The sequence below is a fragment of the Sarcophilus harrisii genome, chromosome 1 (assembly GCF_902635505.1).
Source record: "Sarcophilus harrisii chromosome 1, mSarHar1.11, whole genome shotgun sequence".
NCBI classification, from domain to species: domain Eukaryota; kingdom Metazoa; phylum Chordata; class Mammalia; order Dasyuromorphia; family Dasyuridae; genus Sarcophilus; species Sarcophilus harrisii.
In genome coordinates, this window is record NC_045426.1 from 357,884,583 (window position 1) to 357,906,383 (window position 21,801).

Consider the following 21,801-nt stretch of genomic DNA (forward strand, 5'->3'; position numbering starts at 1 on the left):
AATTTTAAGGTTTGATAGCTTAAAATTGTCTACAAACTTTTGAGATGGATTCTTTCCAAAATTCAAAATTTTGAGAGGATTATGGAAAGATGAAAGAATAGGTCAGATAATTTCAAACTCTCCAGATCTTCCTCCCCTCAAAAAGACAAAATAATGCCTCAGGGAAAAAATAGAAGTTAAAAATAAACAAAATTGGGGCAGAACTACGGTTCTCCTGGGAGAACTGCATCCTGAGAAGACCCCCAAAAATATAGCAGGTTAGTGATTTGCCCTGTGAAGTCTAAGTACCCCCAGACCAGTTCTTTTGAAATAGTTAGCTGCAAGTTCTGGGGCTAGCTGGTTTGGGAGGTAGCCTTGGCCCAAGGTATAGAAATTTTTCCTTCCTAGGCAGAGTGGGAAGTCCAGCATCGGAGATGGGGAGAATTGGGAATCTGTTGATAAGGAATGCTAGGCCCAGTTGTGCTACTGAGATGCATTCCTGGGCAAGAAGGAACCAGCACATGTTTGGTGAGTGTAGAAGCAGTGAAAGTGACCCTTTGACTATGGGCACTTACAGGTCAGGTTTTTGGTTTCAGGCCAAAGGGGAAAATTAAAGGAGGAACTGGAGCCAGGCCATCCCGCATACCCCAGAAATAGAGGTGATTATATTACCAAACTTCTATAATTTTTTTTAATGAGTAGACAAAGGAGAAAGAACTCAACCACACAGAAAGTTACTAAGGGAATGGAGAAGACTCTATTGCCAGACTTTCAGGATTTTGTTTAAAAAAGACCTGAATGTAATAGAACATTTAACATATAATATCCAAGAGAAATACAAGGCAAACTTCAAAAACTAATTATAAGGGACTTAATAAGGACAAAGTATTTATGTTTTATACATGGAAATGTAAACAACATGTCAAAGATTAGTAATTAAAAATTGGGTAGTTCAAAAGAAAAATTATGGTAAAGCTGAGTAGGATGTAATTTTAAAAAGCAAAACCATAGGAAAAGGTAAAATAAATAATTATCTTATACAAATGAATTGTAAGAGAAAGAATTGACAGAGGAATTAGATGGGGAGGAGGTCTGGTAGTTCTGAAATCCTACTCTCATCAAGAATGGGTTAAATAAGAAATAATACACTATAGATCTAGAGGGCCATAAATGCCTTCTAAATTCAGAAAGAAATAAGAAGGTAAAGGCATAATGAGGGGAGAGGAAAAGAAAGGGATTTTTAGAGGAAACCCTACTCATATTACATCTAGATTATAGAGAGAACAGCATATACATTTAGAAGAGAATAAAAATGTCCTTAATAATTAAAAAAAGAAATGAGATGAAAGAATAGAATAAGGTGAGCATATGGAAGGGTATATAGATTAATGGGAATGGAATAAGATGTGTAGATTAATGAGAATATGGTAAAAAGGATGGAAAGTGTGGGAGAAGATAAAGGAGGGACCATGGAGGAGGAGAAGGTTAAATAATAGGATGGCAAAGTAGCAGGTAGAAGTAAAGCAATTGAGTCAGGGGGGATAAGAAATAAGAGATACATACAAATTTAATAATAAAGATAAGGAGCAGAAAATATTAGGTTAAGAAAGTATTGTAAAGTTTATAGAAACTAATGTGGTATATAGACTGGCTTTCCCTCTATGTTGAGTAAACCTTCATTGAAGAAAACATGACTTGATCTAAATGTGAAGAAAAAGAGACAGAAGTTACAAAATACTATGACAGTATAGTAGTTGTGAGGATGGTGGAAAAACAGTTGGAAGGAGAAATCAAGATGTCATGAACCTTTGGCTTACAAAATTTAGAGCTACGTATTCATTGTAAAAAGTGATTACTTAGCATTGCACTGTGTAATTGGTTTCTCCAAGTTTTTTCTGAGGTAATATGGCCCATGAAGCTTCCTGAGATACATAATTCAAGATTTTAGTATTTAAATTATTCTACCATTTCTACCCTCTGTGGTGTATGGCTTTAAAGTGTATTATATTCATGATTAAATCAAGAAAATTATTGTTTTACAAAAGGGAAGCCTGAGAAATTGAGTGTGTGTGTGTGTGTGTTTGTGTGTGTGTGTGTGTTTAGAGACTGGACTTATGAAATTATTTGTTCCAGATACTGTGTTAAACACTGTAATTTTAGTAACTTAGTCTTTAGTCAGAATGATAGAGCAAATTCTCTTCTGGCCTGAGGGGAGCCTGAAATATTTTCATAGTGAAGGTTATAGAAACTGTTATTTTAATTTATTAATTTTAAGGAAACTTTCTATTCTACTCTAATTTCTCCTTAAATTACAATTCTTAGCAAATAAATACTAAGCACTTAAGAAATGTTTATTGGCTGATTGATTTCATGCATGTCTCACTGGTTTTGGTCACTTTATAGATATTTCTCTTTATTTCCAAGAATTAAAGAAGAAAGGAAATAACTTCTTTTTTTTTGTTTTGTTTTTTCTTTGACTATTTATTCTCTCTCTTTTTTTTTTCTGAAGCAATTGGGATTAAGTGACTTGCCCAGGGTCACACAGCTAGGAAGTATTAGATGTCTGAGACTAGATTTGAACTCATTTCCTCCTGACTTTAGGGCTGGTGCTCTATCCACCTCTTCACTTAGCTGCCCCAACTATTCTCTATGGTCCCTTTCACCTCTGAGGTTTAGGTTCCTATATTACTCTACCCTATTCAGAAGGTTGAATTTGGACTCTTTTTCAGCTGGTTAGTTTGTACATCTCCCTAGAACTTTCAGAATCAGATTAAGATGTAATTGAGAAATGTTCAACAAAAATCAATAAAAACACAATACACCATAGGTAATGTTAATTTGTGGTTTTCTAAATCAATATGCATCCTACTTGGATCCATATCTATTGCCATGTATAACCCTAAAACTTCAAGGATTTTAAGACTTGAAAGTACTTCACAGCATTAAACATCTATTTCCCATATTCTCCCCTGTTTTCCTACTACCCATACTTTTTATGTTTTAGAATTTAGAGAGGTTATGAATTGAAAGGGAAAAAGGGAGAAAGAGAAAATAAATAATAAGGAAAAATAGAGTCTGAAAATGATGTGAATGATCCAAGCTGAAAATTTTTGGCCAAGAAGTAAAACTTCCAAAGAATCTCCCATAAAGAAAAACATTGGCACACAGGTATAAGAGGCTTATAACAAACTATCTAATATCTTCAAAGTAGCACTAATAGATTGATGAATCAGAGACTTCCTCCAAATTACTGTTAAATGAAAAATACAGATGACTTTTATAGATTATTAGATGTCATAATTATCAGTTTTCTGGAGAAGGAAATGGCAAATCACTTCAGTATTTTTGCCAACAAAATCCTAAATGGTATCACCAAGTCAGACATAAATGAAAAGACTGAACAACACAACACTTATTAATTTTATAGATAATGAAATCATAGTTATTTGAAAGCAGGGACTCTCTTTCACCTCTTTCTGTATTCCTAGAACTTAGTATGGTACCTGGCATATAGCAGATGCTTAATATTTATTGATTTATTGTTACTTTTTGATTGTTTGCAAGGACATTTCAAAACAATAAAAACTATTTGTTTTTCTCTTCTGCTACTCAAAAGTGTCCTGCTGCATATCTATTTGGGTTTCACTCTGACCCATAGTGCCATATTTTCTCAGAGGAAATATTTTTCTGAAATTCTATAAGCTTATCAGATGGAGGCAAGGAGGGGAGAATTAGTCAAATAATGAAGAAAATAAAATCTACCCTTTCAGTTTTGGAATATATTACCACTTGTATATTCAGATCAATATCCTCTTCCTATTTAAAATGGTTTGGTTTCTGTGTGTGGAGTAGGAGAGATAGATATTTAATTTGTGTTTTTTTCTGATTTAATATCTATTGAGAAGACTTACGATATGAGCAGAATATGTATTTATTTTTGATAGTCAGAAAATATCAAGTGCTTTCTTTGTAAGAATTGAAAGGTCCATTTTGGAATCACCAAATTGTAGTCAATTGATCCCCATGGAACATCAGAATGACTTGAGTTTGATTTAAAATTTAGAATCCCCAAACTTGACAAATTATGTTCCCAGCTGTGTTAAAATAAAGCACCACGGGGGTGATAATGTGTACTGGTCCTTTCTAAGTCATACAGAAGGAAATATAAGGTGTATTTTCTTCAATAGAGTAATAGGAATACATTGGCAATAATGGTTCTTAAGTCTGGCTGTTCTCTGTGCCTTTCTCAATCCAAAATCAATTGAGAAATTATATTACAACATATGGGTATCTTGGCCCTAGAGAGCAGGTGAGAATTAATCAGAAATACCAGGTAAATAAGAACACTGAACATTTTGTGCTAGAAAGATAGGAAGGTGCTCTGAGTCATTATTTTCTATTCAATGTCATGCTTACCTGGCATTCCATACATGCATGTTTGTATGTAATTTCAGCTTCCAAGAGCATAGTCATTATGTAGAATCACAGGATCTTATATTTAGATTTAGAAGGGACTTCAGAGATTATCAAATTTAATTCCCTCATTGGATAAAGAGAAAAGTAAAGTGTGGAGAGAATAAGTAATTTGTCCAGTCACACAATTAGTAAGCATTTATGGTGGGATTTGAATGCTGATCTTTGTGACTCTAAATCACATACTTTGTCTGCCTCACAACTTGGGCAGGAAGTTGGGGGAAGTTGTGGTAGAGGATGCTTAGTGACAAGAAAATGGAAGAAAAACGAAAATGTTTAATTGGGATTTTAACGTCATTTTTTCTTTTTCCTGATCAATTATTTGAAGCTGAGATTCAGGTAGCACTATGTATAATTCACTCAAGTGAATAGGTATTACTACAATACCCACTAATTATTAGTATTTTGTAGGAACATTACTATTTAATAGATATGGAAACCGTGGAGAAATTTTAAATAGAAACAGCCAGAATAAAACATGTATGAGGAATGATAATAATCCCTATCTCATTTATCTTTTATATACTTTAATGGCTTGATTTCTCTTCCCTTTAAATCTTTTTTCTACATCTCATTTTAAAAGCATTACGTGGGGAAACAACAATGTACATTCTCCTACAAAAATATGTATATAGATTCATAACAATTCCCCAAAGTCCCAAATATCCTTGTTGGAGTTTTTCTCCTCCCCCTAAAAAAGGAAAGACTGGGGAAAATAATGTTTTTTTTTCCAATCTTCTAATGGGACCCTATTTGATTTTAAGCTTACCAAGAACATTCTGTTAACAATTTGGATATGCTATATCCAAAACAGAAAAAAAATTGCTGCCATTGCATCTTTAAATTAAAGAACACAAACTAAGTTGATCTGTCCCTCCAGGCATTTAAAAACTTACCCTCCTTGAAATACCCAAACTCCCTGCAAAATACAAGGCATAAACAATCCTTTTCTGCGTACTATTCATTGTTAATATAAAGAGGGATCCAATACCAATTTACCAAATGGCCTACAAATCAGAGTAATACTAAATTCTGTTCTGCTCCCAGGTTGATAAATAACTCCCATTTACCTTTATGTAGAATCATTGCAAAGACATCATATTGCTACTCTACACAACTTTTTAGACAAAAAGAGCATACAGATGATAAAATGTTTAGAGTAGAGAAGGCTTTCCATTCAAGCAATGGGAAAACTTATTGTTGGAATTAGCAATGCCAAAGCTGGTAAAAGGTTGACTCCACTTTGATTTCTTTTAATAAAGGGCACTGATTGGGGAGAAGGGAAAGTGATTTATAGTTTTCTGCCATGGCTACAGAACTTTAATCTATAGCTCAGGAAAGGGTGCAAAAGCAGCTTGAAAATTATGCTGAGCTTAATTATACTTAATGTGAATTATTCAGAAGTGCAGACAGAGACTAAAAATTTATTTCATACAAAGAAGCTTGACATTTTAATTGGTCCTTCAGAAAAGAGACAAAACAATTTCCTCTCAAGAAAATTTACATCTTCCCCATCAAAGCAGCAGCCTCAACTGAGCAGAACTTCATTAACAAGATTAATTATCGCTCCAGTGTCTGCCTCATCAGGTGTATAGCCCAGGTGAAAAGCAGAATGCAAAGTGACATCTGACATCATTTCAAACATATAGCATTGATTCAGGTAGGGGAAAGTGACAGATTGAGGTCACTGTACCTTGGTCATTAGCCATTTTGTCAGGGTGCTCCACTGCAAGCAAAAAGAGAGAGAGAGGAGAGAGAAGAGAGAGAGGAGAGAGAAGAGAGAGAGAGAGAGAGAGAGAGAGAGAGAGAGAGAGAGAGAGAGAGAGAGAACATTATTAGACTTTGACAGCTCCCAGCAGAGAAATTGATATATCAACAATTTTGTTAGCAAGTTTTCATATCAAAACCAGTACCCCATTGCATGGAAAATGTAGTGACCAGAATTAAAAATAAGAGTTATATTTTTATTTGAAAAGATCTCCTTCATTATATACTTCAACAATAATACTAGATGATGACCAATTCTGATGGACCTGGCCATCCTCAGCAATGAGATCAACCAAATCATTTCCAATGGAGCAGTAATGAACTGAACCAGCTATGCCCAGTGAAAGAACTCTGGGAGATGACTAAAAACCATTACATTGAATTCCCAATCCCTATATTTTTGCCCACCTGCATTTTTGATTTCCTTCACAAGCTAATTGTACAAAATTTCAGAGTCTGATTCTATTTGTACAGCAAAATAACGGTTTGGTCATGAATACTTATTGTGAATCTAATTTATATTTTAATATATTTAACATCTACTGGCCATGCTGCCATTTGGGGGAGAGTGTGGGGGGTAAGAGGGGAAAAGTTGGAACAAGAGGTTTGGCAATTGTCAATGCTGTAAAGTTACCCATACATATAACCTGTAAATAAAAGGCTATTAAATAATAAATTAATTAATTAATTAAAAAAAAAAGATCTCCCAAAAAATTGAAAAAAAGATGCAATCATTGTAATTGTTATAAAATTCCTAGTATTCACCCCTCTACAACAGAAAAGTTAATGGTGTTCATATCTTCCCTCAATTTGATCTGAGAATAATTATACAGAAATTTTAATTAAAGATAAAATTAGGGGAAAAAAGCAGGAAAAAATGAGAGCTCAACTACTAAATAATTATTACCTAAATAAAGAAAGTTCACTCTGACAGATATTTTGCATTGTCAATGATCTTCATAAGAAAGTTTATCCTATTTCCATGATGATGCCTCATAATGTCATAAAATATAGTACAATCTAAAGTAAGTTTGATAACACTTTAGAGTGTGTAGAGACAACAACAACTTTTGAACTGTCAGTCTCAGATCCTTTATGAATATCATGTAGGAAACTATTTCTTCATTATTTGAACAAAAAAATTAAGACTAACAGAAGAGATAAATCAAAACTACAATATTACATTTCTAGAAACTTGATATGCACCACTTTACCAATCTTATTTTTTTCTATCAGATTATAAGTTGATGGCACAGACTATATATATTGATATCGCATCCTAAGAGTGTAGCAGAATTTGCCTAGAATCGATATTTATATATATTTGTTTAATTGAATTAGATTGAATGTTGTAGATTTTTTGGTCAGCTAATGTTAGCATTGCATGTTAGAGCCTACCTCATTCTTTCAATGTTATACTTAAACAGTTACTTCAGTGACACAAGACTGTCTTTGGAACTTCTGGTACATCTGCAGGAGTTTGCTTAGTTCCTTAGGGTACTTCTTCAAGGATTTGTTACATCGATCTGGGAATGCAGCATTGGCTCAAGTCACTGAACCTTTTGGGACCTTAATTTCCTCAATAATAAAATGAGAGGATTGGGCTATATGACTTCTCATATTTCTTCTGGCTTTAAAGCTATGTTCTATGTGCTAGTTATGTTTGTGCAGGAAAAAAAGATGGTTTCAGGTTCACCTATTTCATTCTATTCCAGAGAGCTATCTCACAATGTATGCCCTTGGTCACAAGGAGATCAGACAAGGGAATATGGATGGACAAAAGCTCCTTTCATATTAATAGGATATATGTGTTTGCATGACAAGAGAGAACAGATTTGAGAATTAGGTAATCCACTTTTATATTATTTTTCAATGACATGTAGAAATAGTAAAAGCAGAGGGAGATTTTATAGGAAAATGTGCTTTCTATTAAATCACAAAAAACATTTTTTGAATAATGAGCTACTTTTAAAAGAAAGTTTTAGAGATATACATGAATTAGATTTGTATTAAAACTGAAGTTTACTTATTAGATAGACTTTTGTTAGATAAATCATAAGGCCGTTTACCACTTTTTCATTTCTCCTCCTCATCATTCAAGAGGGATAAAATTAAACTTCCCTTTGTGCCCTGAAATATAAAAGTATTATCTTATTGGCTGGTAGTTTAGTAAGGCAGACTACAGAATTTAGTTTTTATTTTGTGTCCTTGAGAAATACAATTATCATGTTACACAAATCATAGTACACTACTATTCTTAGGAGAATTACAATTGCAGGTGACCCAAAGTACAATGGAAATATACATAGTAGGTGTAAGTAAGCTATAACAAAGCTTTTTAAACTGTGGGTTATAACCCCATATGAAATCTTGTAAGTAAATATGGAGGATTCACAAAGTTACTATTTGTCAGTAAATGTTTCTTTTGTATACCTATTTTATATACCTATATACTCAGGATTGTGTAAAATTTTTTGGGGGTGAAAAACTGTCATGAGTGGAAAAAGTTTTAAGAAGTCCTGAGTTATATCCCATATTGTCACAGGGTTCTGGGATCTGATTGTAGGAAAAGACTCCAAAGAACATGGAATACATAGTATTAGGCCTGGATAAGAATCTTTTCATAAATAAATATGAAAAGTAGTCTTCTAGCCTTTGTTTGGTATACCTCCTAAGAAAGGTATTTCACCACTTTTTGAAGTATCTTAACCCACTTTTGGAGAGGTGTAATTATGAGGAAGTTTTCCTTTATATTGAGACAATTTAGAACTTCTAGAATCAAGCAAAAAAAAAAAAGCCTATCTCTTCATCTGATAGTTCTTTAAATATTTAAAGCTATCAGTCTCCTCCCCTCTGCAAGTCTTTTTTCCAAGCTAAATACCAACAGATCCTTTGATTATTTCTCATATGACATAAACTCAGTCTCTACATCCCCCATGTTGGCTTCCTTCCTCCACAGATTTGTTAGCCTATATTCTGGTGTCTAAAGTCTTTGATAATATTTTTTAAATCATTTGTTTATGATGATATATTTAATTTCATTTATTAGTTACAAGTCAACAATGATGATACTGTTGTTCAAGAACAACAACAACAAAGGTTTCAGAGACTACAAATTGTAGGCCAATGAATTTGACTTAAATTCTTAGTAAATTATGCAATGCATTATTTAAAAGAACTAGGAGAACCAGTGGTAATTGCTTGTCTCAGGGAATATCAACTTACCCAGCTCAGCTTTTTTGTGTGTGTATGCCCATGGTCTACACATGATTAACTATCTAGCTTATCAATATTTTTTTAAAATATGACACCCTGAATTGAACACATTTCCCTTTATGTGATCTGATTGAAGCAGAGTATCTCAGGAGTAGTGCCTCCCCATGATTGGATTGTTTCTCAATAAAGTTTAAAGATTGCATTTATTTTTTTATCTGCCACACCACACTACTGATGAATAGTGAGTTTGCAATCTAAAATGCTTAGATGCTTTTGTATGAAAAAGACCTGATCATGTTTTTTTGAACCCATATTGTAATATTCAATCACAAACATTAAATTATATCTTATTAGATTCAGCCTTATATTTTTACCTCATACAGATCTTTTTGAATTCTGGCTTTGTCATCTAGTGTGTTAGTTATCCTTCTAAACTCTGTGGAATCTTCAAAAGTGATAAGCAAACCATTAATGCTTTTTTTTTTTTTTTCCAGCTGTTAGTAAAAATGTAAAACAACATAGGGCCAATCAGGAGTCAAGTCCTATTATTTCTACCTCCATAATAACTCTCATTTTGTGAGAAAAAAAAGCCTCATTCATTCCTTTGGCACTGCAACCATCCTCATACAGGCTATCTACCTCAAACCTGGATAATTGCCATAGCCTAATTTTTGCTTCACATTTTTCCCCATTCCAGTCCATCTTCCACTCAGTTTTCAGTGTGATCTTTCTAAAGGTCAAGTCTGATCATATCACCTTTTGACCACCATTAAATAAAGTTTGGTGGCTCCTTTCATAACCTGTTTTTTTTTTTTTTTTTTTAAATCTTTCCAGGCTTCTTAGCCCTTATTCTTCTCCAAATATCCTGTGACTTGGTATTATTAGCCTTGTTGCTGTTTCTTGCTCATAAAACTCATCTCACCCTTCTGATAATTTTCCTTAGCTGTCCCTTATGCCTGGGACTTTATTCTTCCTGATCTTTGCTATCTAGCTTTACTGGCTTTCTTCAAATCTCACCTTCTTTAAAAAGACTTTTTAGGTCCTCCTTAATCTGAATGCCTTCCCCTAAAACATTTTATTTTCTCTCTCACATATATAGATATAGATATACATATACAGTATATATATATATATATATATATATATATATATATACATACACTTATATGTATATACAATATATTTATGTATATATGGGATAGTACATACATATATGTATATATACACACATATACACACATATTTACATATTACTATTGTCTTTTGTTTTTGAAGAAATGATATCACTGTTACAATCTAGGTACAGTGTGTGTGATTGTCACTGATCAGACCAGCATACACATATACATACATACACAGACATAAATATATATGCATATATATGCATACACATAAATACACACACAACACACATACGCAATACAACAAGCATATTGTATACCTGTAACACTGTGTGCATTACACATATGTATGTGTGCACATATGCTTATGTGTGTGCATATGTATATGTAGCTTTAGATATAGACATTTATCTATATCTATGTTGCTTGAACATAGTTGTTTGTATTTTATTTCACACTTTAGATAGGGAGTTCCTTGAAGTGAGGAATGACTTCTTTTAATCTTTCTTTGTATATTTAGTACAAACTTACTTAGTCTGTAATTTAGTTTAATACAAACATACTTAGGTACATAATAAATTTTAATTGATTGACCATGGGGACTGAACTGGAAACTTCCTTCCAATATGATGTCAAAATTCTAATAATTACACCTTATATTTAGGCATACAACTCATTTTAAATCCACCTGATTATACTATTGCATATTTTTCCATGTGTTCAAAAAGAATAGTATACAATATTTTGGGAAATATTTATTAAACTTTAGGTAAACTATGTCTATAACATTTTTCTACTCTATCAACTTATTAATACCATTGAAAAAAGTAAATAAAGTGAGATTGGCAATAATTATTCACTGATTTTATATGTTAATTGCTTCTTTTCTTCGATATTCACAAGTCATCTCTTTAATATATTCTAGAATCTACTAGAAGTTAGGGTTAAACTCATTGTACTACAATTTTCATACATTCAAAAAGTCATTAATACCAATCATGTGCTTCGTAAGTGCCATAAAAGATTTCATCAAGGGCATGTATGAATATAAAATGGAATATTTGACAAAGTTTTTCCTGATATTTTTGTGGACAAAATGGTGAGATATTGGACATATTCCCCTACATTCAGAGGAAATTTAAACTGATTATGGGGCTGGATCCAAAGAGTGGTCATTGCTAATTTAATGTCAATTTGGAAGGTCTTGATTGCAGTACCTGAAAAATCTCTAATTTGGCCCTGTGGCATTTAACATTTTTAGTAACAAAAAGGAAATGTCCTGTTGATACATAAAGGGGGATAGATAAGAGATGCTATTTCTTCCACAAAATGTATGTTTTGATATATGGGCAGACCTGTTTTGGAGGATTTATGTCAAGACAATTATTAATCTAGCAGGATGAGACAGACTAGAGGCAAAACCCACACCAGAGAGATCCAGAGACACCTAAGGATTAATGAAAAAATAGGGTTAAGACTTTAAAAGAGTACCCCAAATACATAAAAGCTGCTTGAGGTAGAAGGAAAATAAGAAACAAAGTCTTAGACTTGTCAGTGCCCAAATTGTCAAAAAATATAAAAGAAGTAACAGATATATGGCCATCTAGGCTTACTGTCTAGAGATTCTCTTCAGCAAATACTCATTTTAATGGAAATATTTGTAGGTGGTAAAAGAAAACCTGCTTCATGTTCTTCATTTTCATTATTCGTTTTTCCTTTTGTCTTCAACTTAGTGCATTCATTATCCTCAGACTTAACTAAAAAGGTTTTTTTTTCCCTCTTCAAAGTGACTAGAATTAATGTGCATTTTAATGGAAATTCCATATTCACTGTAACCTTATGGCTCTTTTCTGTAGTTATTAATGGCTGTCTCAATATAACTTTGATTTTCTTCAGTTAAAGTACCAGACTCTGGTGATTATTGTTCCAAAGAGAGCTAAACAAATTCTGAGGTTTAGATTTTATCTGAATTGAGAAAAACATTATTTGGGTAAAGGATTTGTATATTTTTCTATCACTTACGAGGACCACTTGACTGTCCTCACAGGGAACATAAAGTAGTGAATTTATAGGATCACAAGATGATAGGATTTTAGAGACCTTAGTTTTTCTTTTGTCCTATAACAGCTTTCATGACTGAAAGGAATTCTCAATTTAGGAAACTCCTTTTACCAATATGCACCAGTACATGTTCTGCAACTGTAAGCTTAAAAATTTGTCCAGGACCCTAGGAGTTTAAATACTTTAGCCAATATGTATCATAAGGTGGGATTTGAATCAGAGTTTTCCTGATTTGGAATCTAAGGAGACCCAATGCAAAATCTCTGATTTCTCACTACATCTTTCAGAGATTTTCTAATTCCCTCATTTTATGGATGAAGAAATGAAATTTTTTAGAGAGGTGAAGTGACTTGTCAATATCACAGACTGAAATTATTAGTTATTACATGGAATAGGGATTAAGATAATGTAGTATGAAAGAACATTGGAATAGAAGCTTAGAGAAATGTTTTAGTCCCAAGTTTCCTCTCAGTAATTGGGTAAAAATTTGCAAGTCACTTTTCTTCTTGAACCTCAGTTTCTATAACTGAGTAGTTGGACCACTTGTTCTCTAAAATCCCTTTCATTTTCATCATTTATGACTTTGTGACTTCAGATACTTTGTGACTATTAGAATTCATCTGCCATGAAATGATAGGGTCGGTAGCACCAAAAGTCCTACCACTTATTATTTTCTTATAACTGTTATTCACTATCTCCCTGTGAGTAACACCTAAATTTCACTTCCCATTTTTTTGTTCTCATCCTCCCTATTCCTCTCTCCTATGTCTATACCTTTTTGCTGTACTCTATGGAATTTCCAATCAATAATAAATAAACTTGTCTTCATTCTGGATTTCTTCCTTTCATAATCTTTTCATCTACTTGCACTCAGAAAACTGACTTCACCCAGATGATGTACCCCTTGCCATTTTTCCAGTTTTTACTGTGTATTCTCATATCCATGGACACAGTAGTTCAGGGAGGAGAGTTAGAGACTACCTGTTCTTCATGATCTCTTAGATTTTTCCTTTTTGGCTATCATTCAACAAATTCTCTTTCAAAGTTTCATTTAGTCGAAAACTTTCACTGTGTATAGATCCTACTGAATACTATCTAGTCCTACCATCCCATATCCCATCCCAAATCATTCCCCTTCCTTTCTCAAGAAATTTTGTACTTAGCTCAGTCTTTCCCCTGACTGAGGGGGAAATTTTCCCTTCACTTCTGCCCTTATTCTACATTTATCTTAAAGTTCCCTTAAACATTCTGACATACCAATTCCTCAGTATCCTTAAATTCTATTATCTAGTTTTCCACTCTAACCAAGTCACACTCAGGACTGTTAATATCCCAGATCTTAAAATGACTCACACATGTTCTACTTCTTTGATCAAAGGTTTAGATATTCCTTTAGCTGACTAAAATTTCTATCATATTATATCACTCTATATCTCATTGTTTTTAAACATTTTGTGCATTCATCATCACTTCTAATACTGCCTAATAAATTACCAATAAATACTTTCTAAGTCTTGCCAATTCCTGAAATAAGTCAAAGGCATGAGATGAGGAATAAATTGTATTTAGTTGTGATAACAAGATAGCAAACCTACCACTTTCTGTTGGCAATAGATTTCCCAACTCTAAGACCCATGCAAAAATTCTTATACCTTTAGGAGGAGAGGGAGAGAATGCAGAATGAAGTAACAAAGCTTAATCAAGAGATCCTTAGAGGCTTTTGACAACCAAGACCAGAAAAACCACTTCATCTTGGCTATTTTGCCCTTGATGTCATAAATCTAAAAGGAAGGGGGCAAATACAAGAATCTGAGATCTAGATTATGCTATATTCCTATACAAAGTAAAATTTCTAAGGTGGAGGGTGGAGGAGGATCAACCTAGTCAAGAGTAAATATCTGAAAAATACAAAGACATTTATGAAATTCTGACATTATTAAGATCATTAAGGGAGAGGCATTCCATATTACATTTGGTATTAACAATTTTTTATCATTATCTTTACTATTTTCTGTCAATCTCATACTCTGGCTGCATTTTCTTCCCTGATTCTCAATTGATAGTCATTCAATTTCACACTGCTTTATATTCCCAAATACATTGCTCCCTTGTTTACTGCCACTCATCCCTCTTAATACCCCAATCCTGCATTACTCCTATTGTTCATCTCCTTTACTCTTACTCATGTGTTTACTAAACAAACTTAAAGAAATTCAGACATGAATTGACTGTGTCTATGAGAAATTTATATTATCCAATTTCAGCTAGCTCTTAGCTCCACACTATTCCAAGGCAATCCTTTTACTCTTCCTTGATTGAATTCCTATGACACTTCCCAGAAAAACTGATCTAAGACATCTTTTCCTCTATTATGCTTCTAAAAGTTGTTCTTCTCTACATCCTCTGAAATGGGTATCAAACCTCTTAACTGTCTGTAAACTCCCTTTCTCTAAATCCTATAACTCCTTGATATTTCCTAGTGTCCCCTTCTTTCCTCTCATCTCTGAACAATAAGATTGTGCTCCTCTTTTTCAATATAAATTATCTATATGTGTCTTTGATTCCATCCACTTTTTAGTTCCTCAATAAATTATATTCCTCAAAACAATCACCCCTGCTGGTCAATCTTTCTCTGCTTAATTGTTCTTTCCCAACTTCAAGGAAACATGACTAAATCTTCCCATTAAAAAAAACAAAACAAAAAACCCTCTTCATAAGTCTTTCAATCCCCTTAACACATAATCCTTTATTTCTCCTTCCTTTCACAATCAATTTTTTAGGGAGGGGGGATAACAAACAAATGCCTTTTATCCATTTCCTCTTCTCTTATTCTATACCTCTTTGTAATGTAGCTCGTGACTTCATCATTCAGCAAAACCTTCCTCCAAAATTACTGGTGATCTTTTAAATGTCAAATTTTTTGATCATTTTAAAAACCTTTATCTTTCTTGATCTCTCCGCTGCACTTAACAATGTTGACCACCCTTTTGTCCAGAAAACTTTTGCCTCCCTTGTTTTCTCTGGCATTGTTATCTGTATGTTCTTTTTCTATGAATTTCCCTCCCCCTTCTCAATTTCTTTTGTTGGCTAACCATCTGTATCATATTCCTTAACTGTTCTGCTCTGGGCTCTCTTCTTTCTCTTTTCCTACTCTCTCAGTAAACTCATTAGCTATTTAATTATAATATATATCCAAATGACTCCAAAATCTATATATCCAAGCCCTAATCCCCCAAATTCCAAATGTATATCACCAATTGCCAACTAAACATTTTGAACTGAATTCCCTAAAGATATCTCAAAGTTAACATGTACAGAAGAGAACTCATTAATGTTCCCCCCAAAATTATCCTCAACTAAAAGTTTCTATTTTATGTAATAAAGTAACTTCAAATTTAAACATTTTGAAGCTGCTATTTTCTTAACTTTGCATTTCCTTTGACTTTATAAGAGATGATGATCTAATCTTTTGAATATTATTACAGAGCAGATGAAACTTAGTTTCAGGAGAAGTAAGGAGTATCTTCAAGGAGGCTTAATTATAGAAGAAATGGACTTGGCACATATCTATATGGAAACACAATTAGCAATGAAATAGTGTCCTGTTAGCAGCATTTTCAGTAGATCCCTTTGAGCTTCCTGATTTTAGGACTACAGATGAGACTCTCAAAGAAAGCAAAGAAGGTTACATTCTGATAAAATGGAGAGAGGATTATTAAGGCAGTTTTGTCAGTTAAATTAACAGAACAACTGAGAACAATTGAAAAGATTTCTTTGAGGTTGATTTAAACTATTTTGGCTTCATATTTCTTCAGATGGATGAATTTTTCTGTCAACAGAATATTTGTTATGATAAGAGACATTCAAGTGACTTACATGTCCTTTGTTAATTATAATTTAGTGCAGGAAGCGTCAACATTTTGCATAATTCAGAATGAACTCAGGATTTCAGAAACCTTTTTTCTCTCTTTACTTTATGGGTTAGAGACAGATTTGTAAAAATTCCCACACTCTTATTGAACATGACATATTTAGGAGGGCAGGCATTAAACATTCATATTAGAGAATTGGATTTATTCCTCATGGACTACTACAAGTTATAACAACTTCCTAGATTTATCTTTGTGGTATATTCTGCTATTCTCATCTCTAGGAATCATTTCCCAGATGAATTTTAATACTTTAGGAAAAACACATTTGGAGAGGATATCCAGTTCATTAAATAATCTTTGGGGGCTGGTTATCTATCTCTGCTTGTGAAACTTGTGATGTCTCATTACCCTGCCTGCTTATTATATTTGGATGCCTTGATTCATTTTAAGCTCTCACTAAGATCTTTTAGTTGGCACAAATTGAAAGCATGAAATTAAGCTGGCACCCATCTAGGTGATGGAGATGAAGCCTTTGTAAAATACTATCTAGTCACATTTCATGGCAGCATAATGAATAACCAGGATTTTCCAAATAATTCATTTGGAGTGAAAACTGACTTGGTCACATAAGTCCTAAAAACCTGACTATAGCATAATAAGCTCAAAACAAATGTGTGAAAATTTTCTTTTCCTTGTTCCTCTCAATCTTCTTCCTAGCTTGCTCCCCCTCCTAAACCAGAAAAAAGAAACAGAACAAAAGACTTTTCCTACTTTATTAAGAACTGTCATATGAGATCCTACAGGTTCAGGCTGAACATTTGGTGGTGTGCTTGCTGTGAGCACTCATAAATAGATATCAAAAACCAGACTCCTGTTGAGTTTATTAGTATATGCCTCAGAACTATAGGTTTTCCTGGTCCATTTTCCCTTAGAACATAGGGAGCAGGGACAGGGAGAAGCTAAGCCTAATACCCACAAATGATCTGAAGCTTCCTTTTGGAAATCCAAATAATTGGGTGATGATTTCATCCAATCGTCATCATCATCATTATCATCATCATCATCCACTTTTCTTTTCTATTGCTTGATAGTTTCACAACATACAGTCATTTTAAAAAGTTACTGAAAGTGACAGAAGAAGGCATTTTACATGAAATATGTATAAAAAGAGTTGAAAAAAGTCTCTATTGCCATATCAAACAAAAATATGTATTTTGAGTCCCTCAACCTATGTGGATTAAGTCACTTGATATGAAGATTCTCTGATTTGAGGTATTAGAAGTCGAATTAGGGGATAAACATCAGAAAGGAGATCAGGAATCAGTGACCAAAGAAGCTAAATGTAGGAGAGAGATCAGAGAAGCTGAGAAACTATTGGAGCTGAGAGACTGATAAAAACTGATGCCAGATGACTTTTTTGCTTTTCGTGTGAGAAGTGGATCTGATTTGAGAAAAGCTCCATTTTTTGAAAAAAAAAACTGATAGGGGAAAGGAGAGTTTTCTTCAGTGCCTGAAAAGTTGACCAGGAGAAGGGATGTCTTGCTCTGTAGAATCATTTTCAGCTTGACAAGGGGAAACCTTTCAACAATCTACCTCCATTTCTCTCTACTTTGCTCTAAGATTCAAAGACTTTAGAAAGCAAAACATAAAGATCTGTTTAAGAATGAATAGTATTACTTATCATAAATTGTGATTATGGGAAGCACACCAATGAGGACTCAGGAATAATTACAGTATATGAAGATGTGTATTTCTTCACATTAGGGTTGCCCTTTATCACCTTTTTGTAGCTACTGATAGCCCGACTTTGTGAACACCTCCTCCACATCTCCATCCCAGACTTCCTAGTGTGAGTCCAGGGTGAGTGAGTCATGATAAAGAGTAGAAAAAGGAGGTTTCTGGAGTCACTTCTGGTAACCCACATCCTATATACTAAAATGGTCCAGTAGGATTCTGATTCTCATTCTGATTCTCTCTCTCTCTCTCTCTGTCTCTCTGTCTCTCTCTTTCTCTGTCTCTCTGTCTCTCTCTCAAATGAAATCTCAAATGTAGGATTTAAACCTAAGTTGACTCTTCTTTCCAGGTCACCATGTTTAATAATTTAGAGATCAAGTAACCTTCCTTTGAACATTTTTCATCATCTTGAAAACATTTTTAAATATATTCCAAATTATTTCAGATATCTACAAGGAGATTAAAAATTCCTTTTGTTTCTTTTAGGGCATGGATAGCTATGATTCTTCTGGAAGCTATTTTTAATCTCTGAAGCATGCAGCACTTTTCTCTGGAAATTATACAGTAGGAAAATGTTCTATGTTGCCCTAGTTGCCTAAAATAAACACATCACTTCCATATAAAATTTTCTTCCTTGCCATTTTCAAAACTTCCTTTTACCTACATGGACAATAGCCCCTGAAAGAAAACACTTAGACTAAGTTCCATTACAGCATTCACATAACTCATTGCTTTTCATTTTTATCCCTTTACATAAAATGGCTGATGGATTTCATTATATTTTGAATGCAGCCAATACATATGAAATCAATACAAAAATTTCAAAAGGACTCTAAATGGGGAAAGTGAAGTTAAGTGTGTCTGTCTTACTGGAGATTGCTGAAAACTTGACCACACAATAGATTGATCTTTCACGTTTTGGTTTTGGCATAAAGGGTGGATGTTAATTTACTATGAATTTTTATCATAATTCTGTTCCCTCTGTAAGTATTATGGAAAAAAAATTTCTAAAGCTCTTTCCAAAACTAGTTGAGAAAAATCTCATAGGAGCATATTAACAACAAGAAAAGTTTCAAACCTTTCAATGTTCTGAAAACAATGGGGTCAGAGAGAGGTCCCACTCCTTTGGAATTTCGGGCTTGAATTCTAAAGTAGTACACAGTGTCAAGGTTAAGATCCATAATTTGATGAGTCAGTCGATCACCACTAATTGACTCCATAATCCAGTCATCAATTGGTGTATTTTTGTCCAAAGTATAGAAGAGGATGTAAGCTGAAAAACAAACAAACAATAAACATTGAAGGTGTTAACAAATGGAACTGTATGTTGCCATTTTGGTCCAAAATACACTTGCTTTCCTGTTGCCATTTATAATATTGATGATACATTAGAAAATATAGCAGAGTATTATACTTATAAGAAATGATTTTTACCCCCACCAATATATATCACTGGAATTAAATAAATAATGCTTCAACAATGCTCGATATTACTATGAGGAAAGAATCATTAGAAACAAAATAAACTGAATAAATTTCAAAATAAATGATATGTTATTCAAAAATTCTGTCTGTCAAGTGTGCTGGCAAGTATCATGAAGATGAAAACAGGTGAATGTATAGATGAAAATTTTTTGTGCTTTGACTGTAGAGGGATAATAAAATTTATTTTGCTATAAAAATTCTTCTCAAATGTCACATTAAGGTACAGCTTTAACCCAGTTTCTCTCTAGAGCAGTGAAGTGTAGCCAAATACAGAGAGGTTCTTTAGTAAGTTAATCACTAAGTGATAAATTATTTGTGCCATAAAGAAAAATACAAATGGACCTTAATTTTCAGTAGCACTATTCTGTTCTTGGAATACTGATGGAAGAATGCTAAAAAAGAGGAAAATGGATAATAACATTGTATTACCTCTTAATGCTAACTGAAGGCACCCTCGGTAATTATTGTTAGCAGGTCTCTGCTGGTCAATACTTAGTGGATATAATAGTGAAATAGTGAAAATGCTGAGAACATTGGAGGACAAATTACTTACATAGAATAAATGAAAAAGGAGAGTGAAAAGTGAGGGGATTATCTGACATGAAAGCTAGATTTGGGGGAAATTGATTACAAAGAATTTAACAACAACAAAACATAGGATAATTCAATCCAGAAAAGGTGAAAATTTCCTTAGATGAAAAGAGAAGTAATTCTAGAGAGAAAAAAAGAGAAAGTTTAAAAAGATTAATATATATGTGTAGAGAGTTCACCAACTAAATAAGATTTTATAAAGACACATTCTGAAAATAGATGCAAGAACAGGTAATAGACGATGAATAGAAAAGTGCAGCAAGATCTTGTAAAAATATAGCCTGAGGGCACGAATCACAGAATGAGCTGACGTGATTAAGGAAAACTAAGAATAATAAATTTGAAGCTGTACTGGGGAAAAGAAGTGGATCATGGTAGGGTTAGTTCTGTTGCTGAGAATGAATAAGAAGATTAATTGATAATGGAGAGGAGTTTCTTGTATCCTTTTTTGCTTATATTTCCAACCTTCCTTTTCAGCTTTTTTTAATGTGTTGTTTTCCATCATTAAATTGTAAATTTTTGAGGTAGGAACAGTCTTTTCTTTATATTTATATCCCCACTACTTAATAAAGTTCCTGGCACATAGAAGGCACTTAATAAATATTCGACTGTGGACAAATGCAGTTCCCAAGTTATTGTCAATGACATTGGAAGGTTCTTAGAGAAAATACCCTGCAATTCCATAGTTGAAAGCAATAAGGATCTGTGGAGCCTAGAATGAATTTGAAGGAAAAGACATTTGCTAAATGATGATGGGAGAAGAAGGCTTGAATGTGTTAGTAGAGATCAAATATACCAACTCTCCAATCCTTGAATGTTAAGGATTATGAAGAACAATAGCATTTTTTTAAAGCTAGTTTCACTGAGCATCAGAAGATGCAAGGTATTTTCAAGTTAAATATCTAGAATAGAGGCCTTACTTTAGTGTTCTTGTCATTGTATGATTATCATTTGGGCCTGTGTGCTAATCCATTGGCTATTTCTTATTCTGGAAAAATGATGGACTTATCTTTCTTCACTAGGACTTCATCATTCTAATGATACTTTACAATGGATCCTCCATGCTTTTATTCATTAGTTGTTTGTTTCATTCCAGTATACTTATGTCCATCATGCCTCTCTCTCTCTAATTCTGTTTCTCTGATTCCAACTTTAATTTTTTGATGACTGTGACGTTCCATGACTTGAAAGAAGACACTTGGGGTAGTATGGTGGCCAGAGAGATAGAGGGACTAGGCTTGGAGTCAAGAAGAGATGAGTTTGAATCTAGCCCCATACCCATAATAGTAGTATGAACCTAGACAAGTCACTTAACCTCTCTCAACCTTAGTTTTCCCATTTCAAAGATAGGGGAAATAATAATACTTACTTCCCAGAGTTATTGTGAGGATCAAGAGATATTATGAAATATTTTACAAAACGAAATTCTTTACATGAAATACTTTACAAAACTTTTATATGAAAACATATACAAAATGCTATGAAACTGTGCCTTCATTTAT

At 33.4% G+C, this 21,801-nt stretch overlaps 1 protein-coding gene across 1 annotated transcript in view; it reads right to left on the reverse strand.

The window, feature by feature from the left end:
• Window positions 1–21,801, reverse strand: part of DCC (DCC netrin 1 receptor) — a 1,389,687-nt gene that overhangs the window by 129,853 nt on the left and 1,238,033 nt on the right. Inside the window, exons 20-21 of the mRNA XM_031946063.1 lie at window positions 19,302–19,496; window positions 6,146–6,178 (exon numbers count right to left, since the gene is read on the reverse strand). Of these exons, the coding sequence (XP_031801923.1) occupies window positions 6,146–6,178; window positions 19,302–19,496 (228 nt within the window). The remainder of the gene's footprint in view (window positions 1–6,145; window positions 6,179–19,301; window positions 19,497–21,801) is intronic.